The sequence below is a fragment of the Carassius carassius genome, chromosome 1 (genome assembly GCF_963082965.1).
Source record: "Carassius carassius chromosome 1, fCarCar2.1, whole genome shotgun sequence".
NCBI classification, from domain to species: Eukaryota; Metazoa; Chordata; class Actinopteri; order Cypriniformes; family Cyprinidae; genus Carassius; species Carassius carassius.
In genome coordinates, this window is record NC_081755.1 from 31,934,567 (window position 1) to 31,959,083 (window position 24,517).

The 24,517-nt window shown below is 37.2% G+C and overlaps 1 protein-coding gene across 3 annotated transcripts; it reads left to right on the forward strand.

Moving 5' to 3' along the window:
* The first annotated feature begins 1,452 nt into the window (after nucleotides 1-1,452).
* On the forward strand, nucleotides 1,453-24,306 carry LOC132145350 (myosin light chain kinase, smooth muscle-like). Of its 3 annotated transcripts, none has more exons than XM_059556281.1 (17): nucleotides 1,453-1,922; nucleotides 4,603-4,752; nucleotides 6,559-6,711; nucleotides 10,938-11,150; nucleotides 11,537-11,572; nucleotides 14,562-14,689; nucleotides 14,774-14,927; nucleotides 15,486-15,794; nucleotides 16,712-16,811; nucleotides 17,199-17,402; nucleotides 17,559-17,776; nucleotides 18,566-18,689; nucleotides 18,791-18,943; nucleotides 19,035-19,167; nucleotides 23,531-23,615; nucleotides 23,811-23,933; nucleotides 24,016-24,306. In XM_059556281.1, exons 1-17 carry the CDS (start codon nucleotides 1,727-1,729, stop codon nucleotides 24,228-24,230), a joined length of 2,694 nt encoding a protein of 897 aa, XP_059412264.1. In that variant the 5' UTR covers nucleotides 1,453-1,726; the 3' UTR covers nucleotides 24,231-24,306. The 3 variants fall into 3 exon arrangements, with proteins under 3 accessions (XP_059412264.1, XP_059412273.1, XP_059412282.1); XM_059556290.1 differs by having other exon boundaries at nucleotides 1,455-1,887; nucleotides 4,607-4,752; XM_059556299.1 differs by having other exon boundaries at nucleotides 1,763-1,887.
* Nucleotides 24,307-24,517: the final 211 nt, after the last annotated feature.

A 24,517-nucleotide genomic window follows, 5' to 3' on the forward strand; every position in this document is an offset into this window, starting at 1 on the left:
ACACGGTTAGAGAGCAGCTGTGGCCAAATGGTTAGAGAGTTGGACATGTAACTTGAAGGTCGCAGGTTCGAGTCTCGGTGGTGGCAGGAGTTGTAGGTGGGAGGGAGTGATTGAACAATGCTCTCTTCCATCCTCAATACCCATGACTGAAGTGCCCTTGAGAAAGGCACTGAACCACCAATTGTTCCCCAAATGCTGGATATAGCTGCCCACTGCTCCGGGTGTGTGTTCAGTGTGTGTTCACTACTCACTGTTGTGTGTGTGTGTGTGTGTGCACTTGGATGGGTTAAATGCAGAGCACCAGTTCTGAGTATGGGTTGCCATAGTTGGCAAATGTCACGACTTTCACTTCACTTTCACTTTAGAGTTCCTCTGAAACCCTCCACTGTAGATCTGAATTGTATATGCTATTTTGCAGCAGCAGTATGTCTTAAATACTCACAGCACTGTATCACAGTATGTATTGGCAGTAACTTGTTCCTGTATTTGCTTTGCAGCAGAAGAAGCAATAAACTACAATAACAATAATAACCAACAGCAGCATAGTAGCAGATCTCTTCCGCCAAGACCTAATACATTAACATTGTCACATCCATTACCATGCTAAAATCTTCAGTGTGTTGTCATGATAGAAATGTACATAACTTATCAATGATTTTACCAGAGCACTCCAATAACCACACTAATGTTCAAAAGTTTGGGGTCATTACAATTTTTTTTTAAGAAATTTATTTGACCAAGTGACAGAAAAGACGTTAACAATTCCAAAAGATTTTTGACTTTTGACTTTCTTTTCAAAAAATTTATCATGGTTTGTTTAAAAATATTAAGCAGCACAACTGTTTTAAACACTTATAATATGAAGTGTTTCTTGAGCAGCAAAGCAGCATATTAGAATAATTTCTGAAGGACACTGAAGTTTAGAGTAATGGCTGCTAAAAATGTGCCTTCGTTGTCACAGAAATAAATTACATTTGAATATATATCAAAATAGAAAAAACAATTATATTAAGTGTATTAATAATTTATAATGTTACGTTTTCAATGTTACCTCAAATCAATGAACCTTGGTGTGCATAAGAGCTGTCTGTCAAAAACACATTTTAAAAATTACGGACCCCAAACATTTGAACGTTTTCATCTTTAAAATGTACCTAAACTTGCAGGCTCAGAGAGTCCAGTGAGACATTTTTATAATTTTTTTTTAAACAAAGAGACAACCAAAGTTCAACTGATAACATGGGGAATGCCTTTGACCTTTAATTCAGTTTCTGGTCTGTTACTTGTGTATCTTTGTCTCCCTTTTCAAGCAAACATTCAAACAAACATCACTGACATGACACACAATAGTTTACTCTTCAGAATCACTATTAAATATAACATACGCTCGCCCTCTCTTATCACCACTTCTCTTTCTCTTTTACCACAGTCACAGTATGTGTGAAAAGAAACCATGTAAAAGATATACGGTGAAATGTTGTGATAGTTGCGGGTGGGGTTTGTGACAAGTCACTGAACCCAGCGAGAGGAAAGTGTTCTGCAAACCAACTGAATGAGGCTTCAGTCACGGGGAGGAGCCAGAAACTAAAGAGATGCAGAGAAAGCTCAGGACAGAGGACCTGTGCACATAGCAGAGACTCAGGGACACAGGAAAATACGAGCCACCTGATATGAAAGCTGGGAAATGACTTGGATTTTATGAAACTGGTATGTACTGATAGGAGACATGAGTATTGCTGATGGGAAGAAACGCTATGTGTCCACTTTCAGGATACAGCTGTCAAGCTCCCAGTCAAAAGGGTCCAACGGACAAGTGTCCCAACCTGCACACATCCCTACAATCACCACAGTCGTGAAGAAGCTTGGAGAGACATCCAATGCAGGCAAGTCTGGAGATTTCTTGCAGCTACACACAGGTTTTTGTGAGTGAGTGTGTCTATCAGTATTTGCATGCTCGCGAGATCCTATTTGTGTTTGTATATGCAAGCTGGTTTGATTCTTGACTGTAAAAATATGTTGAGGTTGACATGGGTCTTCTCATCGGGAAGCATTGTTCTTAAAACAAGCCCTCTTGAGAGTTGTCATGGTTAATAATCAGTGTCCATGCAGCAGACATCAGGAATGACACTTTCACTGCATTTGGATAATAATCAAGTGATGGAGGAGTTCACTGTACAACTGCATTCAGCCAGATTTAGACGGGGAAATCCTGAACGGACTGTTTGACTTCCTTATGGTTCACTTACACCGTGGGATATGCCTGATTGGATTTGTTTTTTACTATCAGGCTGATATCTGATATATTAGGGTCCAAAAATGCTTCTGTTTTTATTAAATTAAAAACAAAAACCGTTCAGCCGTTGTTGAGGAGAATAAAAAAAAGGTATTTATTATTTTACATCTTTTCTTTTATTATTTTAAGAATTAAAAATAAAGAATAAGAATGAGAAATTAATAAGAATTTAGAAGAAAAATGTGTTTTTTAAGAATGTTGATTATTTTGATGTAACTATAATTTTAATGATTTAAATATCCTTGAAAGTTTTCTAAGGTGCCCTAGTGGACATAGTCCCATTTTTGACGACCACTTGTAACTTTAATTTGTCAGGTTTATTTCATTAGATTAAACATTTTTGACGACCACTTCAGAATAGGTCGTATAGATGTTGCAACATGAAGCACGTTAAGGTTGTCTAAAATAGCATTTTCATTTCTTCTTCATTTTACATCATTAATTTATTTTGTTTAAGAGGAAATGTTCCCAAACGTAAAGCTTTCTGTGCATTTCCAGGCTTAAATGGGGCGGAAAAATACAATTTTTAAAGTCGTCTCAGACTTTGCAACTCCGCTGTATCTTCTTATCTGTCTCATGATGCAAATTGCTGACCAGGCAAGAGGTCACTATTGGCAGGAAATTCCGTCCTTGCTAATTTGAACAGCAGGCTTTTGTTTTGTTTTCTGCATTGGTTTGTGTGGGACATGTGTGTTTGATGCTAGTGCTCTTCTCTAACTGCACAATTACAACACTGCAGTTCCTTCCTTTCATTTCTTAGATCGTATCACCTGATACAAGACAGCTCAAGTACAAAGAATGAAACTTAAAACATTTCATTGTTCTTCATAGAACTGAAGTCACCATTTTATTTTTCCGATGCAGTGAGTTGCCAGAACAACCAGTAGAAAAAATTAAAATACTTGTTTGCATGAACAAATGAGGATTACATGGTTACATTAGGCCAGAGCAAAAGACAGCAGATCATGTGATCTACCAGGTCAGTGAGAACAAAAGCGTTTGGTCCCATGTTAATACAGCAGAGAGGACTAGAATGACTTGTTGCTTGAACTGAAATGACATGTTGTACCTCCCGTAGCTAAATGAGATTAAGAAGACCACATGAGGCAGCTTCACAAATACAAAATACAAAAAAAAATGGGTCTGGCATATATAAAGTTACTATACACAAATGCTTGTGGGAGGTTAGTAATATTATACAAGGCTCCGCCCACAGCCCTGTATGAAAGCTAAGTGGCAGTATTTGAAACAGAAACAGGTTTGTTGGAGGAGTGTCAGATGAGATCACAGTTTATTTCAAGCCTGTGGTTTGATTTCAATTCACTCTGAGTCAGTTAACTTTTGTTAGTTTTGTTGTACGTTTGCTATTAGAATTGCTTTGTTTTATTTGTTTTATTAATATTTTTGGTGCTTTTTGTCATTTTTTTTACGTTTCTGTTTCTGGTGTTTCTAGATGGAAGGTGTGAGAGCGAGGATGTTGAAACATACAGCAGCTATTAACAAACACACCTCTTCAGCTGCTCTCTTCATTTATATCAGACTTGTTTCTTCCTGTGTGAACTAATTGTTAAACAGTCTATGACTCACAAGTCCATTTCAATGTTATTAGCGATTGCAGAAATAATTATCATCTATATCATTATATTAAGGTTTTAAATTAATTACTAAATAAATACAGCAAACATGATCTTATTCCCATTGTTTAAACATAATAACATGATTATTAGTCATGCATAAAACATGCTGACAACAGTGTGCAGCTGGAACAGAACACAGCAGAGAAGTGTATTGTCAGTGTATTGACTTGTATTATATTTAAGCAATATCACCCTCAGGACTTGTATGTGTGATGCTGATTTTATGCAAGAGTTCAATAAACAAGTAATATTGAGAATCTTACACTTTAGAAAAAGTTTTGGAAAGTATTTTGTATATTTTTGCTCACTACATAAAAAAATAAATCTACCGAATGGAGCAACATTCTCCATTCAACAAATAGCACTGCATTCCTCACGTAATTTTGTCAATTAGACCTGCTCTCTTGATTGCTTAACACAAATTTCTCCTTATGGAGATAATAAATGATGAATTATGATGATGATGGTTGAGTGAATAATTCAGTGATTTATTCATAGAATCATTTGGTTCCTCAAAGAATGAGTGTGTTGGAAGGAATCATCTTAACGACTCATTCATAAAGACAGCACTTTGTTGCCTCCTACTATGATTCGAAATTCAAAAACCATACTTCACTGCACTATAATAAATATATACGACTAATCTCACTCTGCTTTCTTCTGTCAAGCTAGTGAGTAGTAAACACAGCCATGCTAGTGGTCTGGATCCACCCCTTTTCACTGAGCCCCTTGAGGACTGTATAGTGGATGAAGGAAATGACATCACACTGAAAGGCACTATCACAGGGAGCCAGCCAATAAGTGTCTCCTGGCTTCATAATGGTGAGTTCAGATTTTTCTTCATATTGATTTTGCTGCTTGAAACATATTAGTCTGAGTAAGAATAATGTACCTTAAAGGGTTTGTTCACGCAAATATTAAAATTAATGTCATTAATGACCCTCATGTCGTTCCAAACCCGTGAGACCTCCATTTATCTTCGGGACACAGTTTAAGATATTATAGATTTAGTCTGAGAGCTCTCAGTCCCTCCATTGAAACTGTGTGTACGGTCTACTGTCCATGTCCAGAAAGGTAAGAAAAACATCATCAAAGTAGTCCATGTGACATCAGAGGGTCAGTTAGAATTTTTGGAATCATCGAAAATACATTTTGGACCAAAAATAGCAAAAACTACGACTTTATTGAGCATTGTCTTCGCTTCTGTGTCTGTTGTGAGAGAGAGTTTAAAACAAAGCAGTTTGTCATATCCGGTTCGTGAACGAATCATTCGATGTAACCGGTTCTTCTTGAACCAGTTCACCAAATCGAACTGAATCGTTTTAAACGGTTCACGTCTCCAATACGCATTAATCCACAAATGACTTAAGCTGTTAACTTTTTTAATGTGGCTGACAATCCCTCTGAGTTAAAACAAACCAATATCCCGGAGTAATGCATTTACTCAAACAGTACACTGACTGAACTGCTGTGAAGAGAGAACTGAAGATGAACACCGAGCCGAGCCAGATAATGAACAAAAGATTGACTCATCGGTTTTCGGATCACCAGTAGTTCTTTCGGACAGTTCGATTCAATAAACCGGTTAAAGAAAACGGTTCACCGGTTCTTTTGCGCTCGACGTAATGGCGTCATTGGTGATGATTGCCCTTGATTCAAGCCTTCGGTTTACCCGCGCTCATAACATTAGCACAGAATCAGTTCAGAATCAATCACCAAAAGAATCAGTTCAGTTCAGACGCTCTGTGTGTCAGTCTGCTTCACGCTGAATCACACATGCGCAGTATCATCAGCTCCTCGGTTCTCGAATCGGACGCGTCTGACAGAAATGGTTCTTGACTCGAGAACTAGTCAATCTTTTGTTCGTTATCTGGCTCGGCTCGGTGTTCATCTTCAGTTCTCTCTTCACAGCAGTTCAGTCAGTGTACTGTTTGAGTAAATGAATTACTCCGGGATATTGGTTTGTTTTAACTCAGAGGGAGTGTCAGCCACATTAAAAAAGTTAACAGCTTTAATCATTTGTGGATTAATGCGTATTGGAGATGCGAACCGTTTAAAATGATTCAGTTCGATTTGGTGAACTGGTTCAAGAAGATCCGGTTACATCGAATGATTCGTTCACGAACCGGATATCACAACACTGCAGTGAACGTGCTCTTCAACAAATTCTAACTGACCCTCTGATGTCACATGGAATACTTTGATAATGTTTTTATTACCTTTCTGGACATGGACAGTATACCGTACACACAGCTTCAATGGAGGGACTGAGAGCTCTCGGACTAAATCTAAAATATCTTAAACTGTGTCCCGAAGATGAACGGAGGTCTCACGGGTTTGGAACGACATTAGGGTGAGTTATTAATGACATAATTTGGATTTTTGGGTGAACTAACCCTTTAACTATTGATATATGGCTCAATACATAAATATGTGTTTGTATGCATATTTGTTATGATTTCATATGCAGCTTCCTGCTACCGGGGCCCTGCACATTTCAACAACAAACAAACATTATTTTCAAGTTTTTAAAACTTTGAGAATTCTATCTCTTCATGAAGCCACAAAGTCACTCCTCCTCTTGCTTTGTCTCCCTCTTTCTGTCCATTTGTACCACAACCATTTCAGGTGAGCCTGTGCTGTTTGGAGAATCCTCATTAGTGGGAGGAGTGGTGACTTTGGTAGTTAGGGAATGTCTCCCAGAGGATGCTGGGGCTTATACATGTGTGGCCGAAAACAAAGCAGGAAAAACATCCAGCAGTGCAGCAGTGTGTGTGAGAGGTAAATATGAACTCAAATTCAACATACATATGGGGCCATGCATACACTCTTAAAAAAAGGTGTTTAATAGGCTCTTCAAAGCAATACCATAGAAGAACCATTTTTGGTTACACAAAGAACGGTTCTTTAAAGAACCATCTCTTTCTTACCTTTTTGTAACCTGAAGAACCTTATTTCACCACAAAGAATCTTTGTGAAACACAAAGGTTCTTTATGGAACCATTAACACTAAATAGCTTTTTCTATGACATCGTGAAGCACCTTTATATTTAAGAGCAGTGTTGGGGAAAGTTACTTTTAAAAGTAATGCATTACAATATTGCGTTACTCCCTAAAAATTAACTACCGTATTTTTCGGACTATAAGTCGCACCTGAGTATAAGTCGCATCAGTCCAAAAATACGTCATGATGAGGAAAAAAACATATATAAGTCGCACTGGACTATAAGTCGCATTTAGTTAGAACCAAGAACCGAGGGAAAACATTACCGTCTACAGCCGCGAGAGGGCGCTCGATGCTGCTGAGTGGTAGACTACTGGAGCACTGAGCAGCATAGAGCGCCCTCTCGCGGCTGTAGACGGTAATGTTTTCTCTTAGTTCATTTCTCTTGGTTCATGTCAAATTAATTTTGATAAATAAGTCGCACCTGACTATAAGTCGCAGGACCAGCCAAACTTTGGCAAACCAGCCAAAAGTGTGACTTATAGTCCGGAAAATACGGTATTACGTTACTATGTTACTTTTATGGAAAGTAATGTGTTACATTACTTTTGCGTTACTTTCACGTTACTTTTTAAAAATGAGTAGGGCTTAATTGTTTTAAATATAATAAGTTCTATTTATAGCAAATGTAAAAGAAAGGTAGAGTGTAATGAATAAACCTCAGGCTGAAGAAGAAGTAAATTCACGTCTGTACAGCAGAACACAGAAGGAAGGTTCAACACTCTTCAGCAATAAAAAAAAACAATGAAGCACAATTGTTAGTTTATCTAAAGTCATTTTTGCTTATTAGTATTAGTATGAACTGGATCATCAAAGGTCAGCAGCAAATATATTAGTTAATAAAATGGGATTAGATACATTTGTGTTACTTTACATCTTTAACCCTTGTGGATTGTTCAAATTCATTACCCTTTCGAGTTGTTCGGGATGAAAACATCCACTCAATTAAACTGCTGTAAAAATGTTTCAGATTCATATTTTTTTTTTTTTTTTTTGCATAAATCTGTTAATCAACCTCAGTCCTGATCAAAACTACCAAATGTTTTTAAAACATCCAAGATTTTAACTCTTTAATTGCTTAGTTCATAAATGATGTCACTGATTTGGGGGGAAAAAACACACAAAATGACTTATTTTCAATATAAAAGTAATTGTGGCTGGATTTTTTTTTTACTTTTTATAACAGTCTTGGGCATGTCAAAGATTAGTAGCAACATTGGCTTTGATGCATTTTTAGTTTTTGTGCAACATTAGATTAAATTTTTTTCTCCCTAATTTGTTGTTGGTGGCTGTTTTTGCCCTATTGACTTCCATTATAACGACATTTTTTGATTGCAAAGCCATGACACCATGAAATCAAGCATTCTTGATTGTTTGTGGTTTTCCCTTTTGGGAAGAGGTAAAATTTGTTAATTTTACAGTTGATCACTAGGTGGGACCATTAACCATTTAGATAGGCCTGTGCAAAAAAAGCTTAGTTTCTGACTTGTATATGAAGCTATATGGAGTATAACAGCATATTATATTGAGTGTGTATGAGTGTGTGTGTGAGAAAGAGAGAGAGAGTGTGTGTGAGAGAGACCTTTGCGCACTTACCTTAATGTATTTCAGAAAATCACAATGTACACCTCAGCTATTAGAACTACATGGAGTAAACAAAAGTGTATTTATGCACCTGCTGCCTTTTAATGGTGGTGAAAGTATTCGGTTGTTAAGTGATGACGTAAGAAGCGCTGTTTCTGGGTCCAGGCCTCAACTCGCTTCACTTGAGAATATGACCTTAGCAGCCGTTTATGAGCACTGTTTATTCATATTGATAATTTAAGTTAAACGCTTTCAAACTTACGATATACACTACAGTCTCCGTGCTCACAGCGTCCCAAAAACAAATAATTTTTATATATTTTTTTATATTTATATTTTCATTGTCTGGCTATCTGGGACTTTGTATGGAGTTAAAGGTTAATATTATAACTTTTTCGCTAGTATTCTATCACATTGTGAGTTTATATTAGCACCTTTTGTTGTTTTCTCGTGGTAACTGATAGAGCGTTTGGACACGGAAGCGCTGCTACGTGACGTCAGACTTAATAAGCGAATAGACTAAACAAAAGCAAAATACGTGGATTTAAACACTTGCATGCCATCGTGCTGGATATTTAATGGTGAGAAGAGCAGCAAGCAACACGAGAAAGGGCTTGACTTGTACCAAAGTTTTAGAAATGATTATGTAGCGTGACCCCTCCAGCGAGCTGCAGCTTATTTGAAGTTGGTATTGCATTTTGGTTCATAATACATTATGTTCATAAATTTGATGCGAAGTAGATTTTTTTACAGGATTTTATGGTTTTAAACTGGCTTTACCATCAGGATAACACAGAGAAAGTTGTGGCCAAAATAAGACTCAACTTTACCCCCTAGTGGAGCAAAAACATCCCCAACAACACACAAGGGTTAATTATTACAGGTTTGCGTTATATTCTAAGTTTGCATTTCACTGTTAAATGCAATTTAATCAGTTTTTTTGAGAGTGGGATGAATTATTGGCACCCCACTTTAAACTGCAGTTTTTGTCCTTTTTTTTCTTGACAAGAAAAGCATTTATTAAGATGCGGAACCGCCGTATCTCTTTATGACCACATCAAACAGAGAACTTTCAAACGTGCACTTCAGCTTCACCTCAGCGTCAGGCGCGAGTCAGACGAGCGCGAAAAAACTACAGCAGCCAAATGAGCTTCAGTAGAACAACTGTGAACTGCGGTCTGATGAGATGTTGTTAGACTATATGTCAGTAAAACACACTCTCCTGTCCTGTCCCATCACCGATTTTACTGTGCTCGCGGTGCACACTCTTTAACGGTAGGCTACGCCAATATGTGGCGCACGCTCTATATCACTTCATCATAAATAACCTGCACAAGAAATATGAGCACCTAGTTCTGTCATCAGCTAAGTCATGAAATTACCAAAAGGCGATTAAAGCTGCAAACTGTGCACTTATACCCAGTACATAAGAACGTCTCTCAAATGCATGTACAAAGATATAATCTGTAATTCGAGATCACAATACCACACGATACTAGAAAATATGCGAAAATGAAACCATTTAAAAGCATAAAATAACTAATTTTATATTCTAGCATTTATGTCTACTGTATACTTCCGGCCTTTTTCAAATTTTTATCACCATCTGCACTTCTCATCCATGAGTATGCAATGTTTGAGAGAAAGTATTTGGATTTGGGAGTTTTGAGAAGCTGAATGAGAAATAAAGCTATAGTTAACCCCTTTATTAAATTACCTGGCGTTGAGGAATAATACAAAATTGTCATATTCACACAGTATTACTCGATCTAATTCACAAATATCTCAATTACAGTTAAGTAGAAAATAACTGTACTTGGTTGTGTTTTAGGCACCAAAACAGTCAAGTACATTATAATCAAACATATTTTTGTATTGAAATAATGGCGATTTCTGCGCCACCCCAGACTGGTTGCTGGCCCCTCCCTGGCCACACCTATATGAAAACATCCTGGCTCTACCACTGATGCACATTCACATTTAGACTACAACTACATCATGTTCACACAGAGCACACAACGCCTCTGTACTTCCGATTTCTCCCAATATGGGGACAGGAGACTTGTCAGTCAATAAATGGTAAAACAAAGTAACTCAGATATTTTCTTATAAATTAAAAAGTAATGCGTTACTTTACTAGTTACTTGAAAAAAGTAATCTGATTATGTAACTCGCGTTACTTGTAATGTGTTACTACCCCCAACACTGTTTAAGAGTGGATATGGACTAGTTACATTACTAGCACAATGCAGGTGTTTCTGTTTATATCACATACAGAGGTGTGAATTGATAGGATTATCAATGTTAATTACCTTGTTTAATATCATTCTTTCTCCCTCTCTCTCTCTCTCTCTCTCTGATTTAATTATTCACTTTCGTTTGCTCCTCATGCAAACACACCATACTGAATCACTTGCAGACTATGAAACAATCATTGGGATCCGTAACAATATTGCCAACACATCTCTCTCTCATCCCAATTCTTCTCATCCTCACACTCCTGAGATGCTAAGCGGGGTCTTAAACTCCTCTCAGAGCGTCCCAGATAACATCAGTGTTTTAAAAGGCCCACAGTCACCACAGACACCTCAGACAGGAAGTCCTAGAACAAGCTCTCCAACACTCAAGAGAGGTATGTCACAAACAATGGCCCTACCAACGAAGTAATCTCTTGCATTTAAGTATAGGAAATGTCATTTAATGCATGGTACCGTTTTGTTCCTGCAAAGCTCCCATATCACTGTCATTAGTGTGGTGTCACTTGCTAATACCGTTTTATTCAAAATCTAATTATTCCATGTAAATGTACAAATATACAAAGAGCATTTCCTGACCGATTGACATACTGTACTAATGGTATTATGTTGAGCATTTCCTCTTTAATGTGTATTAATATTTTTCTTAGACATACACACCTTATCACTTGACTCCTCCCTTATGTGATATGATCTGATGCATGCTCTTTTACACAAAAACACCCGCACCAAATTCTTTACATATTTCTGTGTCTTGTTACAGAGGTGCATGTCAAAAGAAAGAGCAGCTCGGGTCCAGGTAAGATCATCATCAAGTCTGTCCTGCAATTTCACTTCTACTTTTGCTCTTTTTTTTAGATCCTTGACTCAAAATATTTACTTATTTTTGTCCTTCATACTGTAACTTACAGTAATAGCCAAATTGCAGATTTTCTGTAACTTTTTTTGATTCTTTCAAGTGACTCTCATTTCTTGAAGGCCATGTGGTCCGTAGCCTCCCACACCCACACCTTTAATTTATATTCTAATAACACCATGGTTTTAATGTATTTTGTCTAGATTGCGAGTTAAAGTATAACCACTGTGACCTGCTTCAATAAGGTGTCATTTGCTCTGGGCCGTCTGTGTTTTACTCCACTGATCTTGGTTCCTCATTGTCTGGATCCTTCAGACTCTGTTAGTGTTGTATACAGGAAACAGTCTTTTGTGTCCTGACAACTAATGTTTACCTTAGGAATGGCTTTATTCCCTTTAAACACTGTAATCTTTTTTGTCCAAAGAAATATTCTTTGAAAAACCTAACATTTAACATCAAATTGTGTTTTAGTTTAAATCCTTTGTGTCTGCATTTATAGCTTACAGAGAGATAAACAATTTAATCTGCTCATATACTGAGCAGACTGACGCATAAACATAAGAATTTCTCAGATTATAAGCACCAAAACAGTCAATGTCACTTGAAGATAGTCTCATATTTTCTTTGGTACTTCTGTTTGTAATTGGGCCGGGCACTTAAGCACTGAATGATGGTTGTTTTCTTTCAGTAATTTGATCTTTCACGTAAAACACACTGCTGTCTGTGGTCAGTCTGTATTAATAATAGGTCTGTTTAAAAGCCATTAGCTGGTCAAGTTCAGCTGGGTGTGATGATTTGAATAATTGCAGTTTACTTTCGTATTTATCACATACACAGTATATGCTGCAGCCTCCCCCTTGCTCAAACAGAGCAAGGTGACAATGCCAAAAGTCATGGGTTAAAAAAAAAACATATTTTGAATGCAATGTAAACTGCTTTGGATAAAAACATCTGCCAAATGCATAAATGTAAAAGAAAATATGATCCCATAACATTCTTAGTATGAGAGAAGGCAAAATGCCATTGATTGTATGAAAAAACATGAAAAAGTCATGTTTTGTGTGAAAGATTTATAAATTAACATTTAATGTATTACAAATCATTGTAATTAATTGAAGTTTTGAAGAATATTATGTTTATATTGTTTATATTATATATATTTTCTTGCATTTTTATTCATCATTATGAATATAATATAATATATGACAATATAAGATAAGATAATATAAACATACAGTCATTTTTGAAAAAATTCAGAGAAATTGACAATAACGAAATAATAAAATCGGTGAAGCAAAGGCCTCCCTTTTCTCTCTATTTAATCCTTTTGTTGTCTAGACCAGTGGTTCCCAAACTTTTCCATTCCACGACCCACCTAGACAAGTGTAATCTATTTCATGACCCACCACAATATTTGAGGAAAAAAAAGGTTGATATTACTTTAAGCCTAATCTTACTTAAAAGTTTGATGACAGAAATGAAGTATTTAAGAAAAAAAAACTTTTTATTTTAGAGTAGGCCTACACCTGAAAAAAATCACTATTAATATTTAAGTTTTAATTTTTGTTTACAGACTTTAGAATATGTAGTGTCCATAAAAACGTTAAACAGGCTCACTCCAGTGAACTGTAATCTGCGCTGCTGTGTTTTGTTGCAGAAAATGCATTCACGATCCTTCCGTGTGTGTCGGTGAGAACGGAGCACAATCCAACACTTTTTTTAGAAAAAGCATAAGAAGCAAAGCAGAACTATCTAAAACTGTTTGGAGATTAAAATAATTGTGAAATAGGTAAAAAATAATAATAAACATGTGTCTCGTTTTAAATAAACAAAAAAAAAAAAAACTGGATGACATTAAGTTCAGGCAGAAATTTATTTTAGCAATGGTTAAATTAATGTTCAGCAATATCTTCAAAAGATTTCTGAACTTTGGCAAATTTTTCTCTAAAAAGAGATGATACGTCAAGGAGTATTGCATTATTTTTTTGTGCATTTTGTTATGTGGAAATGTTTAAATCTTGTAGTGTTACAATTAACCCTGCGTTTGTGCACTGCTCACCCTGTACATGTGAAATGCTTTTTACAAACCGTTTCCCGAACGAAAAAAGTGCACAGAGCTCAAACGGACGATAGAAATGAATGAACATGGCCTACCTGAAACCGTTTTCGTAACATTTGTTTTCTGGTGTATGCAATCTCATGCGGAATATAGTGTATTGAAGTGAGCAAGTTTTTCTCTTTTAATAATGCGGACCGATTGAACCTTTTAATGACATTGCTCTGAGACCTTCACTGTTATTACAACTCGTGCGCGCCCGCGCTTCAAAACACGCAAAGCACGCGGACTTAATTGCAATTCGAAAATCACACTAAGGATATTGCAGTCCTTATTAATGTTGGTGGGCTATATCATTGTGACGAGTGGGTTCCCGGTTCCCGCCTCCTCCTTCCCGTGATTGAGAAGTTTTTAATGTGTTAGACTGGTGCCGAAGCCTGGGAGGAAGGAGGGACGCGCTGCCGAAGATCCCTCGGCACTGAGGTGAATCCGCAGTGCCATCGAGCAGGGCGAAGGAGGATGCTCGAGGCGGTGGGCTGGAGTGAGTTGCCGGGGAGACGGACGCTCCTCTTTTGTATCCTTCCGATCTCCTCCGTGGTTCTCGAGACTGGTGAGTCGAGCAGGTGTCGCTCAATTCCAATCACTCCACCGGCCTCGCACCGTTCCCACTCGTCACTTTCGTGCAGCCCTAGACTGAACTGTGTGTGTGTGTGTCATTGAAACGCAAATTTAGCTGCAGCCAAGTGACTTTGTGCGACCCACCTTGTTCCATTCTGTGACCCACAAGTGGGTCGCGACCCACAGTTTGAAAACCCCTGGTCTAGACAACATAGCTGGGACATTAAAGAGGTCTCATTTGTGTTTTTGTGTTTACAGCACCTCCTCTGCAGTTTGTAGATCCATTAGATCGTCTGGAGGTGCACGTTGGAGAGACGGCCCGTTTGAAGTGTGTGTTCAAAGGCAGCCCTCCTGTAGTTTCTTGCTGGGTCTATAACAAAAAAGATGTACATAAGAACACAACACAATCCAGACATGTTGCATTCTGTTGGTCCTCCTGTCTGTGTGTATAATGTTGTGTCTTTCTGAAGGTGGTGGAAAGCTCCAGGTTTCATATTGAGTCCTGCAATGAAAGCAGCTCTCTAGTGATTTCCGAAGCCCTTCCTGAGGATTCTGGACGTTACACAATATTTGTACGAGATCGCAAAAGTTCAGCCCAACACACAGTGACCCTGAATGTCATTGGTAAGGTCAGACAAACTTCAGCTTATTTGGGTAATTACTTGTTATTTGGGTTGTGATGCTCATTTCTATTGCTCAGATCTACTGTAAGTTATTCAAAAAAAGCTATTTATATAGGCAATGACATGAATACACATTTTATTGATTGGCATGTTTTCAGTTAATACATTTAAATATATTTGTATATTTTTGTAAAATAAAAATGTAAAGTTCCATTCACAAAGAATAATAAATATAAAGATCTGTAACTATATTAGCATACACAACATTGCAACTTTAAAATATTAATATATTTAAAATTTTACCTAACAGTTCATTTCTTTGACTTTTTAAATTAGTTTAAAAAAAAAAAAAAAAGTTTGTGTAAAATGGAGAAATAAATATTCCTGATATTCTTGAATCACAAATGAAGCATACATATTTTAACCTAAGTGCTGAAAATCTCAAATAAATAAATGAAGAAATAGACTGTGTACACTCAGTTTCTGGAATTATTACATACAATGTTTATGAAAACTGTATAACCATTTGATGATTGGTATGTATGTGTGTTTTATCCAGACCTGCCTCAGCCTCCGGCCTCCTGTCCCGTGGTGCATGTCCTCTCCCCTCACTCTCTGGTTTTGTCCTGGTCTGGGCCATCTTACGATGGCGGCAGTGCTGTGACGGGATATGTGGTGGAAGTTTGTGAAAGCCCATGTGCGACTGGCCAGTGGAGAGAGCTCACAGCCCAGTGTAAGAGCACCTCGCTCAGGGTGACCTCAGGGCTCCAGCCTCAAGCAGAATACTGCTTCCGGGTCAGGGCCTGTAACGCTGTGGGGGTCAGCGAACCCAGCCAAGAGTCCCTGCCAATCAGGATGGACAACCCAGGTGAGGTTTTTTTTTTTTTTTTTTTTTTTTTTTATGATATAAAAGTTTTGATGACAAATGGTTCTCCCAAAAAATGAAATGTATTCACTCTTAGCCGATCCAAGATGTAGATGAGTGTGTTTCTTCATCAGAGAAATTTAGCATTGCATCACTTGCTCACCAATGGATGCTTTGCAGTGAATGGGTGCCGTCAGAATGAGAGTCCAAACAACTATAAAAACATCAGTAAAAGGCTGCATGTTTATAAGACACAAATCCATCAAGATGTTTTTAACTTCCGACATTTGCTACAGGCTAAATGACGAGACCTCTGTTTCTAAAATTGCTTCCTCAAATGGAAAAGTCATCTTATCTCAATCAACAGAGAAATATGCTCAGCTCAAGCACAGTTCACGAGCAAAAACGCTCAAAAACAGGTCTAAAGAAATATGTCAGTGGATTCTGATGTGAGACTTTTTTTCACTGGAGGAAGCATTATTATGGATTATGTTTTAAAGTTAAAATGCCTTACTGATGGATCTGTTTCTTAGAAACACACAGCTTTTCACTTAACAACTTATTCATTGATGAATTTGATGAATTTGAATTATGAATATGAATTATGTGTGATTTAACACTATATTTCTCCAGATATTTTCAGTTGAAGAAAGGCCTGAGGGTAAATAGATGTTCAGCAAGTTTTCCTTTTTTGGTCAACTATTTCTGTAGTGTATATTTATTTTATTTGTTAATGCAGCACTCAATTTGCTTCTAATTTTAAAATAATCTATTCCCACAATTTATGGGAACAAGGCTCAGCAACCAAATTGTAAACAGGAAGAACATGTTTAAAGTCATTGCCAAAGGGTATGCAATCTAAGAGAGTTAAGCTTTGTGTTGAGGTCCCACGGTAAATTAAAGTATGTTGTCTTTCAAAGGAGAGCCCTGTGAAGAGAAACCCGTGGAGTATGTGGCTGTGACCATCAACACTGTGGATAAACTTACTAACCACTATACTGTCCAGGAAAAACTCGGGGTGTAAGTATCCTTATCAAACACACATTTAGCAGGCCTCATAGCTCACATTCACAGGACCTGTCAAGTATAACAAAACTTGCATGAGCATACATGCATTAAAAAGAGAAAACAACCCCTATACTTGATTCTGATTCCCAGAAGAATGCAAAATACCACAGGTTAGGCTAGGGTCATGTTTTGTCAATTTCGTTGGAAATGACTCAAAACCTTTAATTCATACTTTTCAGAGGTGATAAAATAATGGTTAACAGCTGAATATCAGGTTCACTTAATTCTCAAGAACTGGATAAAAAGGAAGTTAGGATATTGAGCAATAATGATTTGTTAAATATCAAATAGTTTGAGGTTGTAAGCATAATTGCATGCTTAATTCTGAATCTTTCTCAGAGGGAAGTTTGGCCAGGTTTTTCGGATGACCCATAAGGAGACGGGCCGAGTTTGTGCTGGAAAGTTCTACAAAGGTCGTCGGACAAAGGAGAGAGAGGCTGCGAGGAAAGAAATAGAGCTAATGAATTTCCTACAACATCCAAAGCTCGTGCAGTGTCTTGCCGCATATGATAACAAGGATGAGATGGTCATGGTGATGGAATAGTGAGTATCTTGCATGTGGGCATTTTGAAGGGTGATCAGAAAAATGTTCAGAAATGCCAACAGGTTCAATGAGCTATTATAATGTTTGCATTCATTTCAATAGAGCTATTATAATGTTTGGCAGCTACACAGGTTAATCTATGTGTGTATGTGCAGTGTTGCTGGTGGGGAGCTGTTTGAGCGCATTGTAGATGATAGTTTCGAGCACACCGAAGTGTCCAGTGTGGGCTACATGCATCAGATTCTGGAGGGGATTCAGTACATGCACCAGCAAAACATTGTCCACCTGGACCTCAAACCTGAAAACATCGTCTGTGTGGACAGAACCGGGATTCAGATCAAAATCATTGACTTTGGACTCGCGAGCAAGCTGGGTACGAATGTACTCATGATATTGTCAACACAACAATATATGGTATAATAAAATAGAATAAAAAGAAATAAATATATAAATACGAAATATTAACATTGAATAAAACATTGAATAAAATATATTACCACACTTTAATATTATTAATATAATAAACATAAAAATAATACAATAATAAGGTGCTTTTATAAGTGATAGTTTGTGCACAATAACTGAAAGGACACAAAATAACATGTTTATCTAGACTTTATCTAAACGATGGTGATACCATGGTATTTTTCATAGTATTGTCTATGCAAATGTTTCTATGGTAAACTTTTAGTAGCATGGTATATAGCAAAGTACCATGGTGTGTTGATACACAGAACTTGTAAGGGATCTCTGAGTGAAATGTTTGGAGGGTTATTATCATTATAACTAAAACTACAACTAAAACGGGTTTTGTTCATTTAAACAAAGTTTATTTATAAAATAAAATGTTAAATACAAGCTGAAAAGCTTCAACTTAACAAAAATGACAAACTATGCCTTGTCTACTAATTGAACTACGTTTAAGTTAAACTTCTAATAATGAATAACTGCAAATACATGAGAGTAAACTAAGAGAAATATTTCTAACCTAAATAGTAATAGCTTACCAACTTAACAAAACAACAGCAACAGCAAAAAAATGTAAAAAATAAAAAAAATAATTTCTAAATATTAACCTAGAATTAAGATGAATACTGAAAATATGAATATTATAGCTTATAAAAGGTATAATAACTCTAACAGTGAATGTTTGATACCGTAGATCCTAACACACCTGTGAAGGTGATGCATGGCACTCCAGAATTTGTTGCTCCAGAGGTCATCAACTATGAGCCCATCTGTCTGGCCACTGACATGTGGAGCATCGGGGTCATCTGCTATATCCTGTGAGCGCAAACACTGTTACTTAAGTTTTTGCTGCTCCCTTGTGGTAAAAAAAAATGCCATTACATGATGTGAATCTGATTTTCTTTTTTTTTCTTTGAAGGTTGAGCGGTGAATCTCCGTTCCAGGGTGAGAGTGACTCGGAGACTCTGGCTCTTGTGACAGCAGCGCAGTGGGAGTTTGACGAGGAGAGCTTTGAAGATATCACAGACCTGGCAAAAGATTTCATTAGCTCTCTGCTCAGCAAAGATGCCAGGTGCATTCATATACTTGAATACTTTCCGTGCACACATCACACAAATGCGTCCACACAAGGATTCATAACTCTGCGTTGAACTTTGTGACAGGCGCAGGATGTCATGTGAAGAAGCCTTGGCTCATTCCTGGTTGGTTTATACTTGTGTAGACAGCAGCAGCAGCAGCATCAAAAACCTTTCCAAAGACAAAATGAAGAAATTCCTGACTAGGCAGAAGTGGAAGGTAATTCAGAAATGTGATTTTAAAAAAGAGCACAGCAGACATCACTGATTTAACTAGCAGTTATTAGCATGGTTAACTAACTGCATGTTGTTACTTCACAGTCGAGAGAGTTTACACATACTTAAAGAGTACGATTTCAGTCGGGAAAAGGCAATATTTCTTATTTTTCAAATATAACGTAATCGTATCAGTTAGCTTTTCGACAGCCTGAGAAATAAAATTAGACAATGCGCTTGCTCTTAACCCTTGTGCGTTGTTGGGGACGTTTTCGTCCACTAGGAGGCAATCTTGAGTCTTAATTTGGCCACAACTTTCTCTGTGTTTCAGCAAATGGAATGATTTTTGGTGACAAATCTTATTTTTACACATATTTTGGGAAAATGCTTTGACAATTTTCAAAAAGTCAACAATACACTGTGGGCAAATTCACTAGCCTTTCGTTATGTTCGTGGATGAAAACATCCACTAAATTAAACTGCTCTAAAAATGTATCAGATAAATATTTTTTTCAAATTGTTTTGCATAAATCTATTAATCAACCCCAGTCCTTATCAAAACTACTAAAAAACTTTTTAAAAATCCAATATTTTTATTCTTTAATTGCCAAGTTCATAAATGATGTCACTGATTTGAGGAAAAAAACACACAAAATGACTTGTTTTCAATATAAAAAGTGATTGTGGACTGGATTTTATTTTATTGTTTTACCTTTTATCACAGTCTTTGACATGTCAAAGATTGGTAACAAGATTGGCTTTGATGCATTGTTAGTTTTTGTGCAGCATCAGATTTTTTTTTTCTCCCTCATTTACTGTTCTTGGCTGTTTTTGCCCCATTGACTTCTATTATAACGACACTTTTTGATTGCAAAGCCATGACACCATAAAATCATGCATTCTTGATGGTTGTTGGTTTTCCCTTTTAGGAAGAGGTAAAATTTTAATTTTTTTGCAGTTGATCTCTAGATGGCACCATTTACCCTTTAGATAGGCCTGTGCAAAAAAAAAAAAAGCTTAGTTTCTGGCTTGTATATGGAGTTATATGGAGTATAACAGCATATTATAGTGTGCGTGAGAGAGGGAGATAGTGTAGACGAGACCTTTGCGCAATTACCTTGATGTATATGAGAAAATCTAAATATGCACCTCAGCTCTCAGAACTACATGGAGTAAACAATAACAAAGTAAGTGTGTTTATGCACCTGCTGCCTTTTGATGGTGAGAAGTACAGACCAAACAAAAACAACTGGATGTAAACACTTGCATGCTATGGTCATTTGATGGTAAGAAGAGGGTGAGAAGAGCAGCAAGCAACATGAGATAGGGCTTGACTTGTACCGAAGTTTTGAAAATGATTGTTCAGCGAGCTCCAAGATGTATTGTCTTCTCCCTCTGACACCACAGACTCAGGAGAGTCAGATCCTAATTTTGTTGTGGCACCCTCATCATCCTCTCCTGCTTCCACTGAAGGTGAGGAGGATACAGAGGATCCTGGATCTGGGTGGATTGGGAGAAACGGCAATTTTCCACCAACGTGGAGACAACCCCCCTCCTTCAGCCTGCCAGAGGCGTGACTCCAGGGACGACGCGTTATGCTATCGCAAGGGTCTAGAAGTGTGTGTGTGTGTGTGTGTGAGAGAGAGAGAGCGAGACCTTTGCGCACTTACCTTGATGCGTCTGAGAAAATCTAAATATGCACCTCAGCACTCAGAACTACATGGAGTAAACAAAAACAAAGTAATTGTATTTATACACCTGCTGTCTTTTGATGGTGAGAAGTACGGTCGGCCTTTGTGTGAAATGCTTGTCTTTTTTTGATGGTAAAGCCAGATTAAAACCTTAAAATCTTTCAGTGATACACTTTTCCTTTTTGTTCTGTAAAAAAGCTACTTTGCATCAGATTTATGAACATAATTTATTATGAACCAAAATGCAACGACAATTTCAAATAAACTGCAACTCGCTGGAGGGGTCAGGCTGCATAATCATTTCTAAAACTTCGGTACAAGTCAAGCCCTTTCTCGTGTTGCTTGCTGCTCTTCTCACCATTAAATGACCAGCAGGATGGCATGCAAGTGTTTAAATCGTAGACTGTAAAAAAAGATGGACGACTCGCCTTCGCTCTCTTCCATTGTTCAAAACTGAAGCCGCCAGTGTCCCGATATGGCGCTGACATCTTGGACTTGCGCCTGCGCAGATAGTGATCTAGGGACCAGTTCTGCGCAGTAGCTATGCGCAGTAGCAAGCAGGAAGTAAAGCCTTAAAGCCGCGAAATCAACGGCCCCGCCCCTGTGCCCTGCCCTCACTCTCCCTCGCAGAATGCACATACCGTAATCTGCACTAACTTACATCATGTTTAACCTTAATTTAGAATAGGCCTAATACAAAATAATAGTTATACGATCTAGCTAACGATCACCTGCTAGCTATTAACGTGGCTATTAACGAGGCTTGTTGTCTTTTAGCTAACGTTAACGTTAGCTAGCCCATGCTACATTGATTTACTAATTAAATAGCTTGTAAATTAACTTACCGAAAAAAATTCAAAGATCGATTGGAAATGCCAGATCGGTTAGCACAATCTACTGCAGAACAACCCATTATGTCCGTGTGAAATTATAGAAATTATAGAAATTTAGAGATTAAATTTAAAGCTCCAATCTCCTCAGTCCTCCGAAGATCATGAAAAAAGCCTGTTGACGCTTCAGTGCCTCCTCGGCTCAGAGAGCTGTCAATCACAGCTGTCAATCACAGCTGTCAATCACAACGTCACACCACCGTTTTTAGAGCATTAAATAACTATCTAAAAAACAACTTATTTTAAAAACGAACACTTGAATTTACATTAGCGTGATACAAACTACAGTAAATGACAAAAAACAGCTTCAGAAAAAAGATATTTGAAGGGTAATTTAATTGTTTAGTTGGTCTCGCGTCCCATTGAATAACATGGGGAGGCGGGGTTTATGACCTATACTAGGACCACTCACCAGGGGGCGATCGAGACGTTTTGGCTTCACTTTTCAGGGTTTGCGCGGCACGCTTGGTTTAAATCCAAGTACCTTGTTTTTGTTTAGTCTGTACTTCTCACTACTATCAAAAGGCAGGAAAACCACCAACCATCAAGAATGCATGATTTTATGGTGTCATGACTTTGTAATCAAAAAATGTCGTTATAATGGAAGTTAATGGGCAGAAACAGCCAAGAACAGTCAATGAGGGAGAAAAAATTAAAATCTGATGCTGCACAAAAACTAACAATGCATCAAAGCCAATGTTGTTACTGATCTTTGACATGTCAACAACTGTGATAAAAGGTAAAAAATAAATATCCAGTCCACAATCACATTTTATATTAAAAATAAGTAAATTTGTGTTTTTTTCCCCAAATCAGTGACATCATTTACGAACTTTGCAATTAAAGAATAAAAATCTTGGATTTTTTTGTGGAATTAAGTAGTTTTGATCAGGACTGAGGTTGATTAATAGATTTTACGTTTTTAGAACAGTTTAATTTACTGGATGTTTTCATCCCGAACATAACGAAATGGTAATGAATTTGAACAACCCTCAAGGGTTAAAGACAGGCCATGCACAGCAACATATTTGGTATTGATCAGATCAGAGAGATCTCTGTATTAAGATTAAGATCTCTAAATTCTAAACAAAACTTTGACGAAAAAAATGTATACTCAATTTTCTACAAGCCTTTTGCGCTCTTATTGATAGTTAATTCTTATTTAGCAATTAAATAGCCATTTAGTTTAATTCTAAAAGTGTCCACCCACGTGTTTTTCCTGTTTAATTCTTTAATGAACTTTATAAAGCAAACATAAGAATAACTTTTATATTGTTATTAATATTTAAATATGATCTTTTACTGGACTAAAGCAACTTCTTATGTAATTATCCATACATCTGTGTCAAATGTAGGCCTATGTAACAAAGGATTTGATAAAAGTTTAGGCTATTTGTACATCTCCCAAATCATCATATTGTGTTGCATTATATAATCCAATTACAACTACAGAGCTAACATAAGTCAAAGCATTTAAATATCATTTTACCAAGACATATTATTTGGAGATGAGGAGGGACAACTCATATTTATATGCATTTTATGTAAGTGGTGTGGTATACCGAATTGCATTATAAGATATAAGAATTTAAATCTTACCTTTTTGGCTGTATAAATAACAACGTCTGCACCAAAATTGCATTTTTATTCACCATGTTCTTCACTTATCAGTAATTTTTCCCCAATTTATTTGCATAAAGGTCATACATTCATTAATCAGACTCCATTGCATTGTTTTTGTGTGCACATAAACTTCATTCTCTTCTTTTTATGACTTTGTATTTAGAAAACAGGCAAAGCTTTGCTGGCTCTGAACAGGATGGCTATATTTTCTAAACCAGAGGCTTCTGCAAGCCTGAGCCCTGTGGATGGTGAGAAAGGAATCAAACACAAAATAAAAAAATCAATGTGCTTCATAAACCAGTGTATAACACCGTACCACAGAATGTCACCAAAATAGATTGTGACATCTCTGAAATCTGTGTCTTGTGATATGTCTTTTTTTATATAGTGACGGATGTTTTTACGTGTCAGTAATACATTTTTCTTGCTTCTTGTTTTTATAGAGACCGAGAAGGCACTGCAGTCTCTGGAGTTGAAGCTTCAGAGTAAACCTGAGTTCAGTAAGACTCTGTCTGACCTGACTGTCCCGCAGGGCTCCAGCGCCCAGCTCTCCTGTCTCATCACAGGTTAGGACACACAGATGGATTCTCTATAGTACATCATGAGAAGTCTCTCTTGAAACCACAGCTTCGTCTCTGGGTGTTTCAGGTTACCCTGACCCTGAGGTGGTGTGGCTGAAGGCCGGGGAGCTGCTGGAGCTGCAGGAGGACTGTGTGAAGGTGGTTTATGAGGAGGACGGCAGCTGTACTCTCACCCTAGACAACGTCTCTCCGCACCACAGCGGCCTGTATTCCTGCAAAGCCACTAATGTACTCGGGGAGGCACTGTGCTCTGCTACTCTCACTGTCGAGCAGAAAGACTAACACATGAAATCATAATGGCATAAAAAGTCACATAAATACACACACCACACAGATTAAAATACACTGATGCAAACAATGGCAATATAATTGTGAATTTAATTTTGAAACTGTAATTAAAAAAAGTTAATTGATGCTATTGTCATTTATTATTATTTGTTGTTGTTGTTTTATTATTGGACTTTGGTTTAATGTCATTGACTGTTTATAGTTTTCATCACTGTATGACCTTATAAGATTTACAAATAGCTTCATTTCAACCAATGAGAGTCTAAATAGATTTAGTGAAC

Excerpts from the sequence above, each read along its gene's own strand:
- LOC132145350 (XM_059556281.1), top strand. The coding sequence starts at position 1,727 with ATGAGTATTGCTGATGGGAAGAAACGCTATGTGTCCACTTTCAGGATA. Across the intron at positions 4,753-6,558 it reads TGTCTCCTGGCTTCATAATG|GTGAGCCTGTGCTGTTTGGA; the intron begins GTGAGTTCAGAT and ends CAACCATTTCAG. Across the intron at positions 11,151-11,536 it reads CTCTCCAACACTCAAGAGAG|AGGTGCATGTCAAAAGAAAG; the intron begins GTATGTCACAAA and ends GTCTTGTTACAG.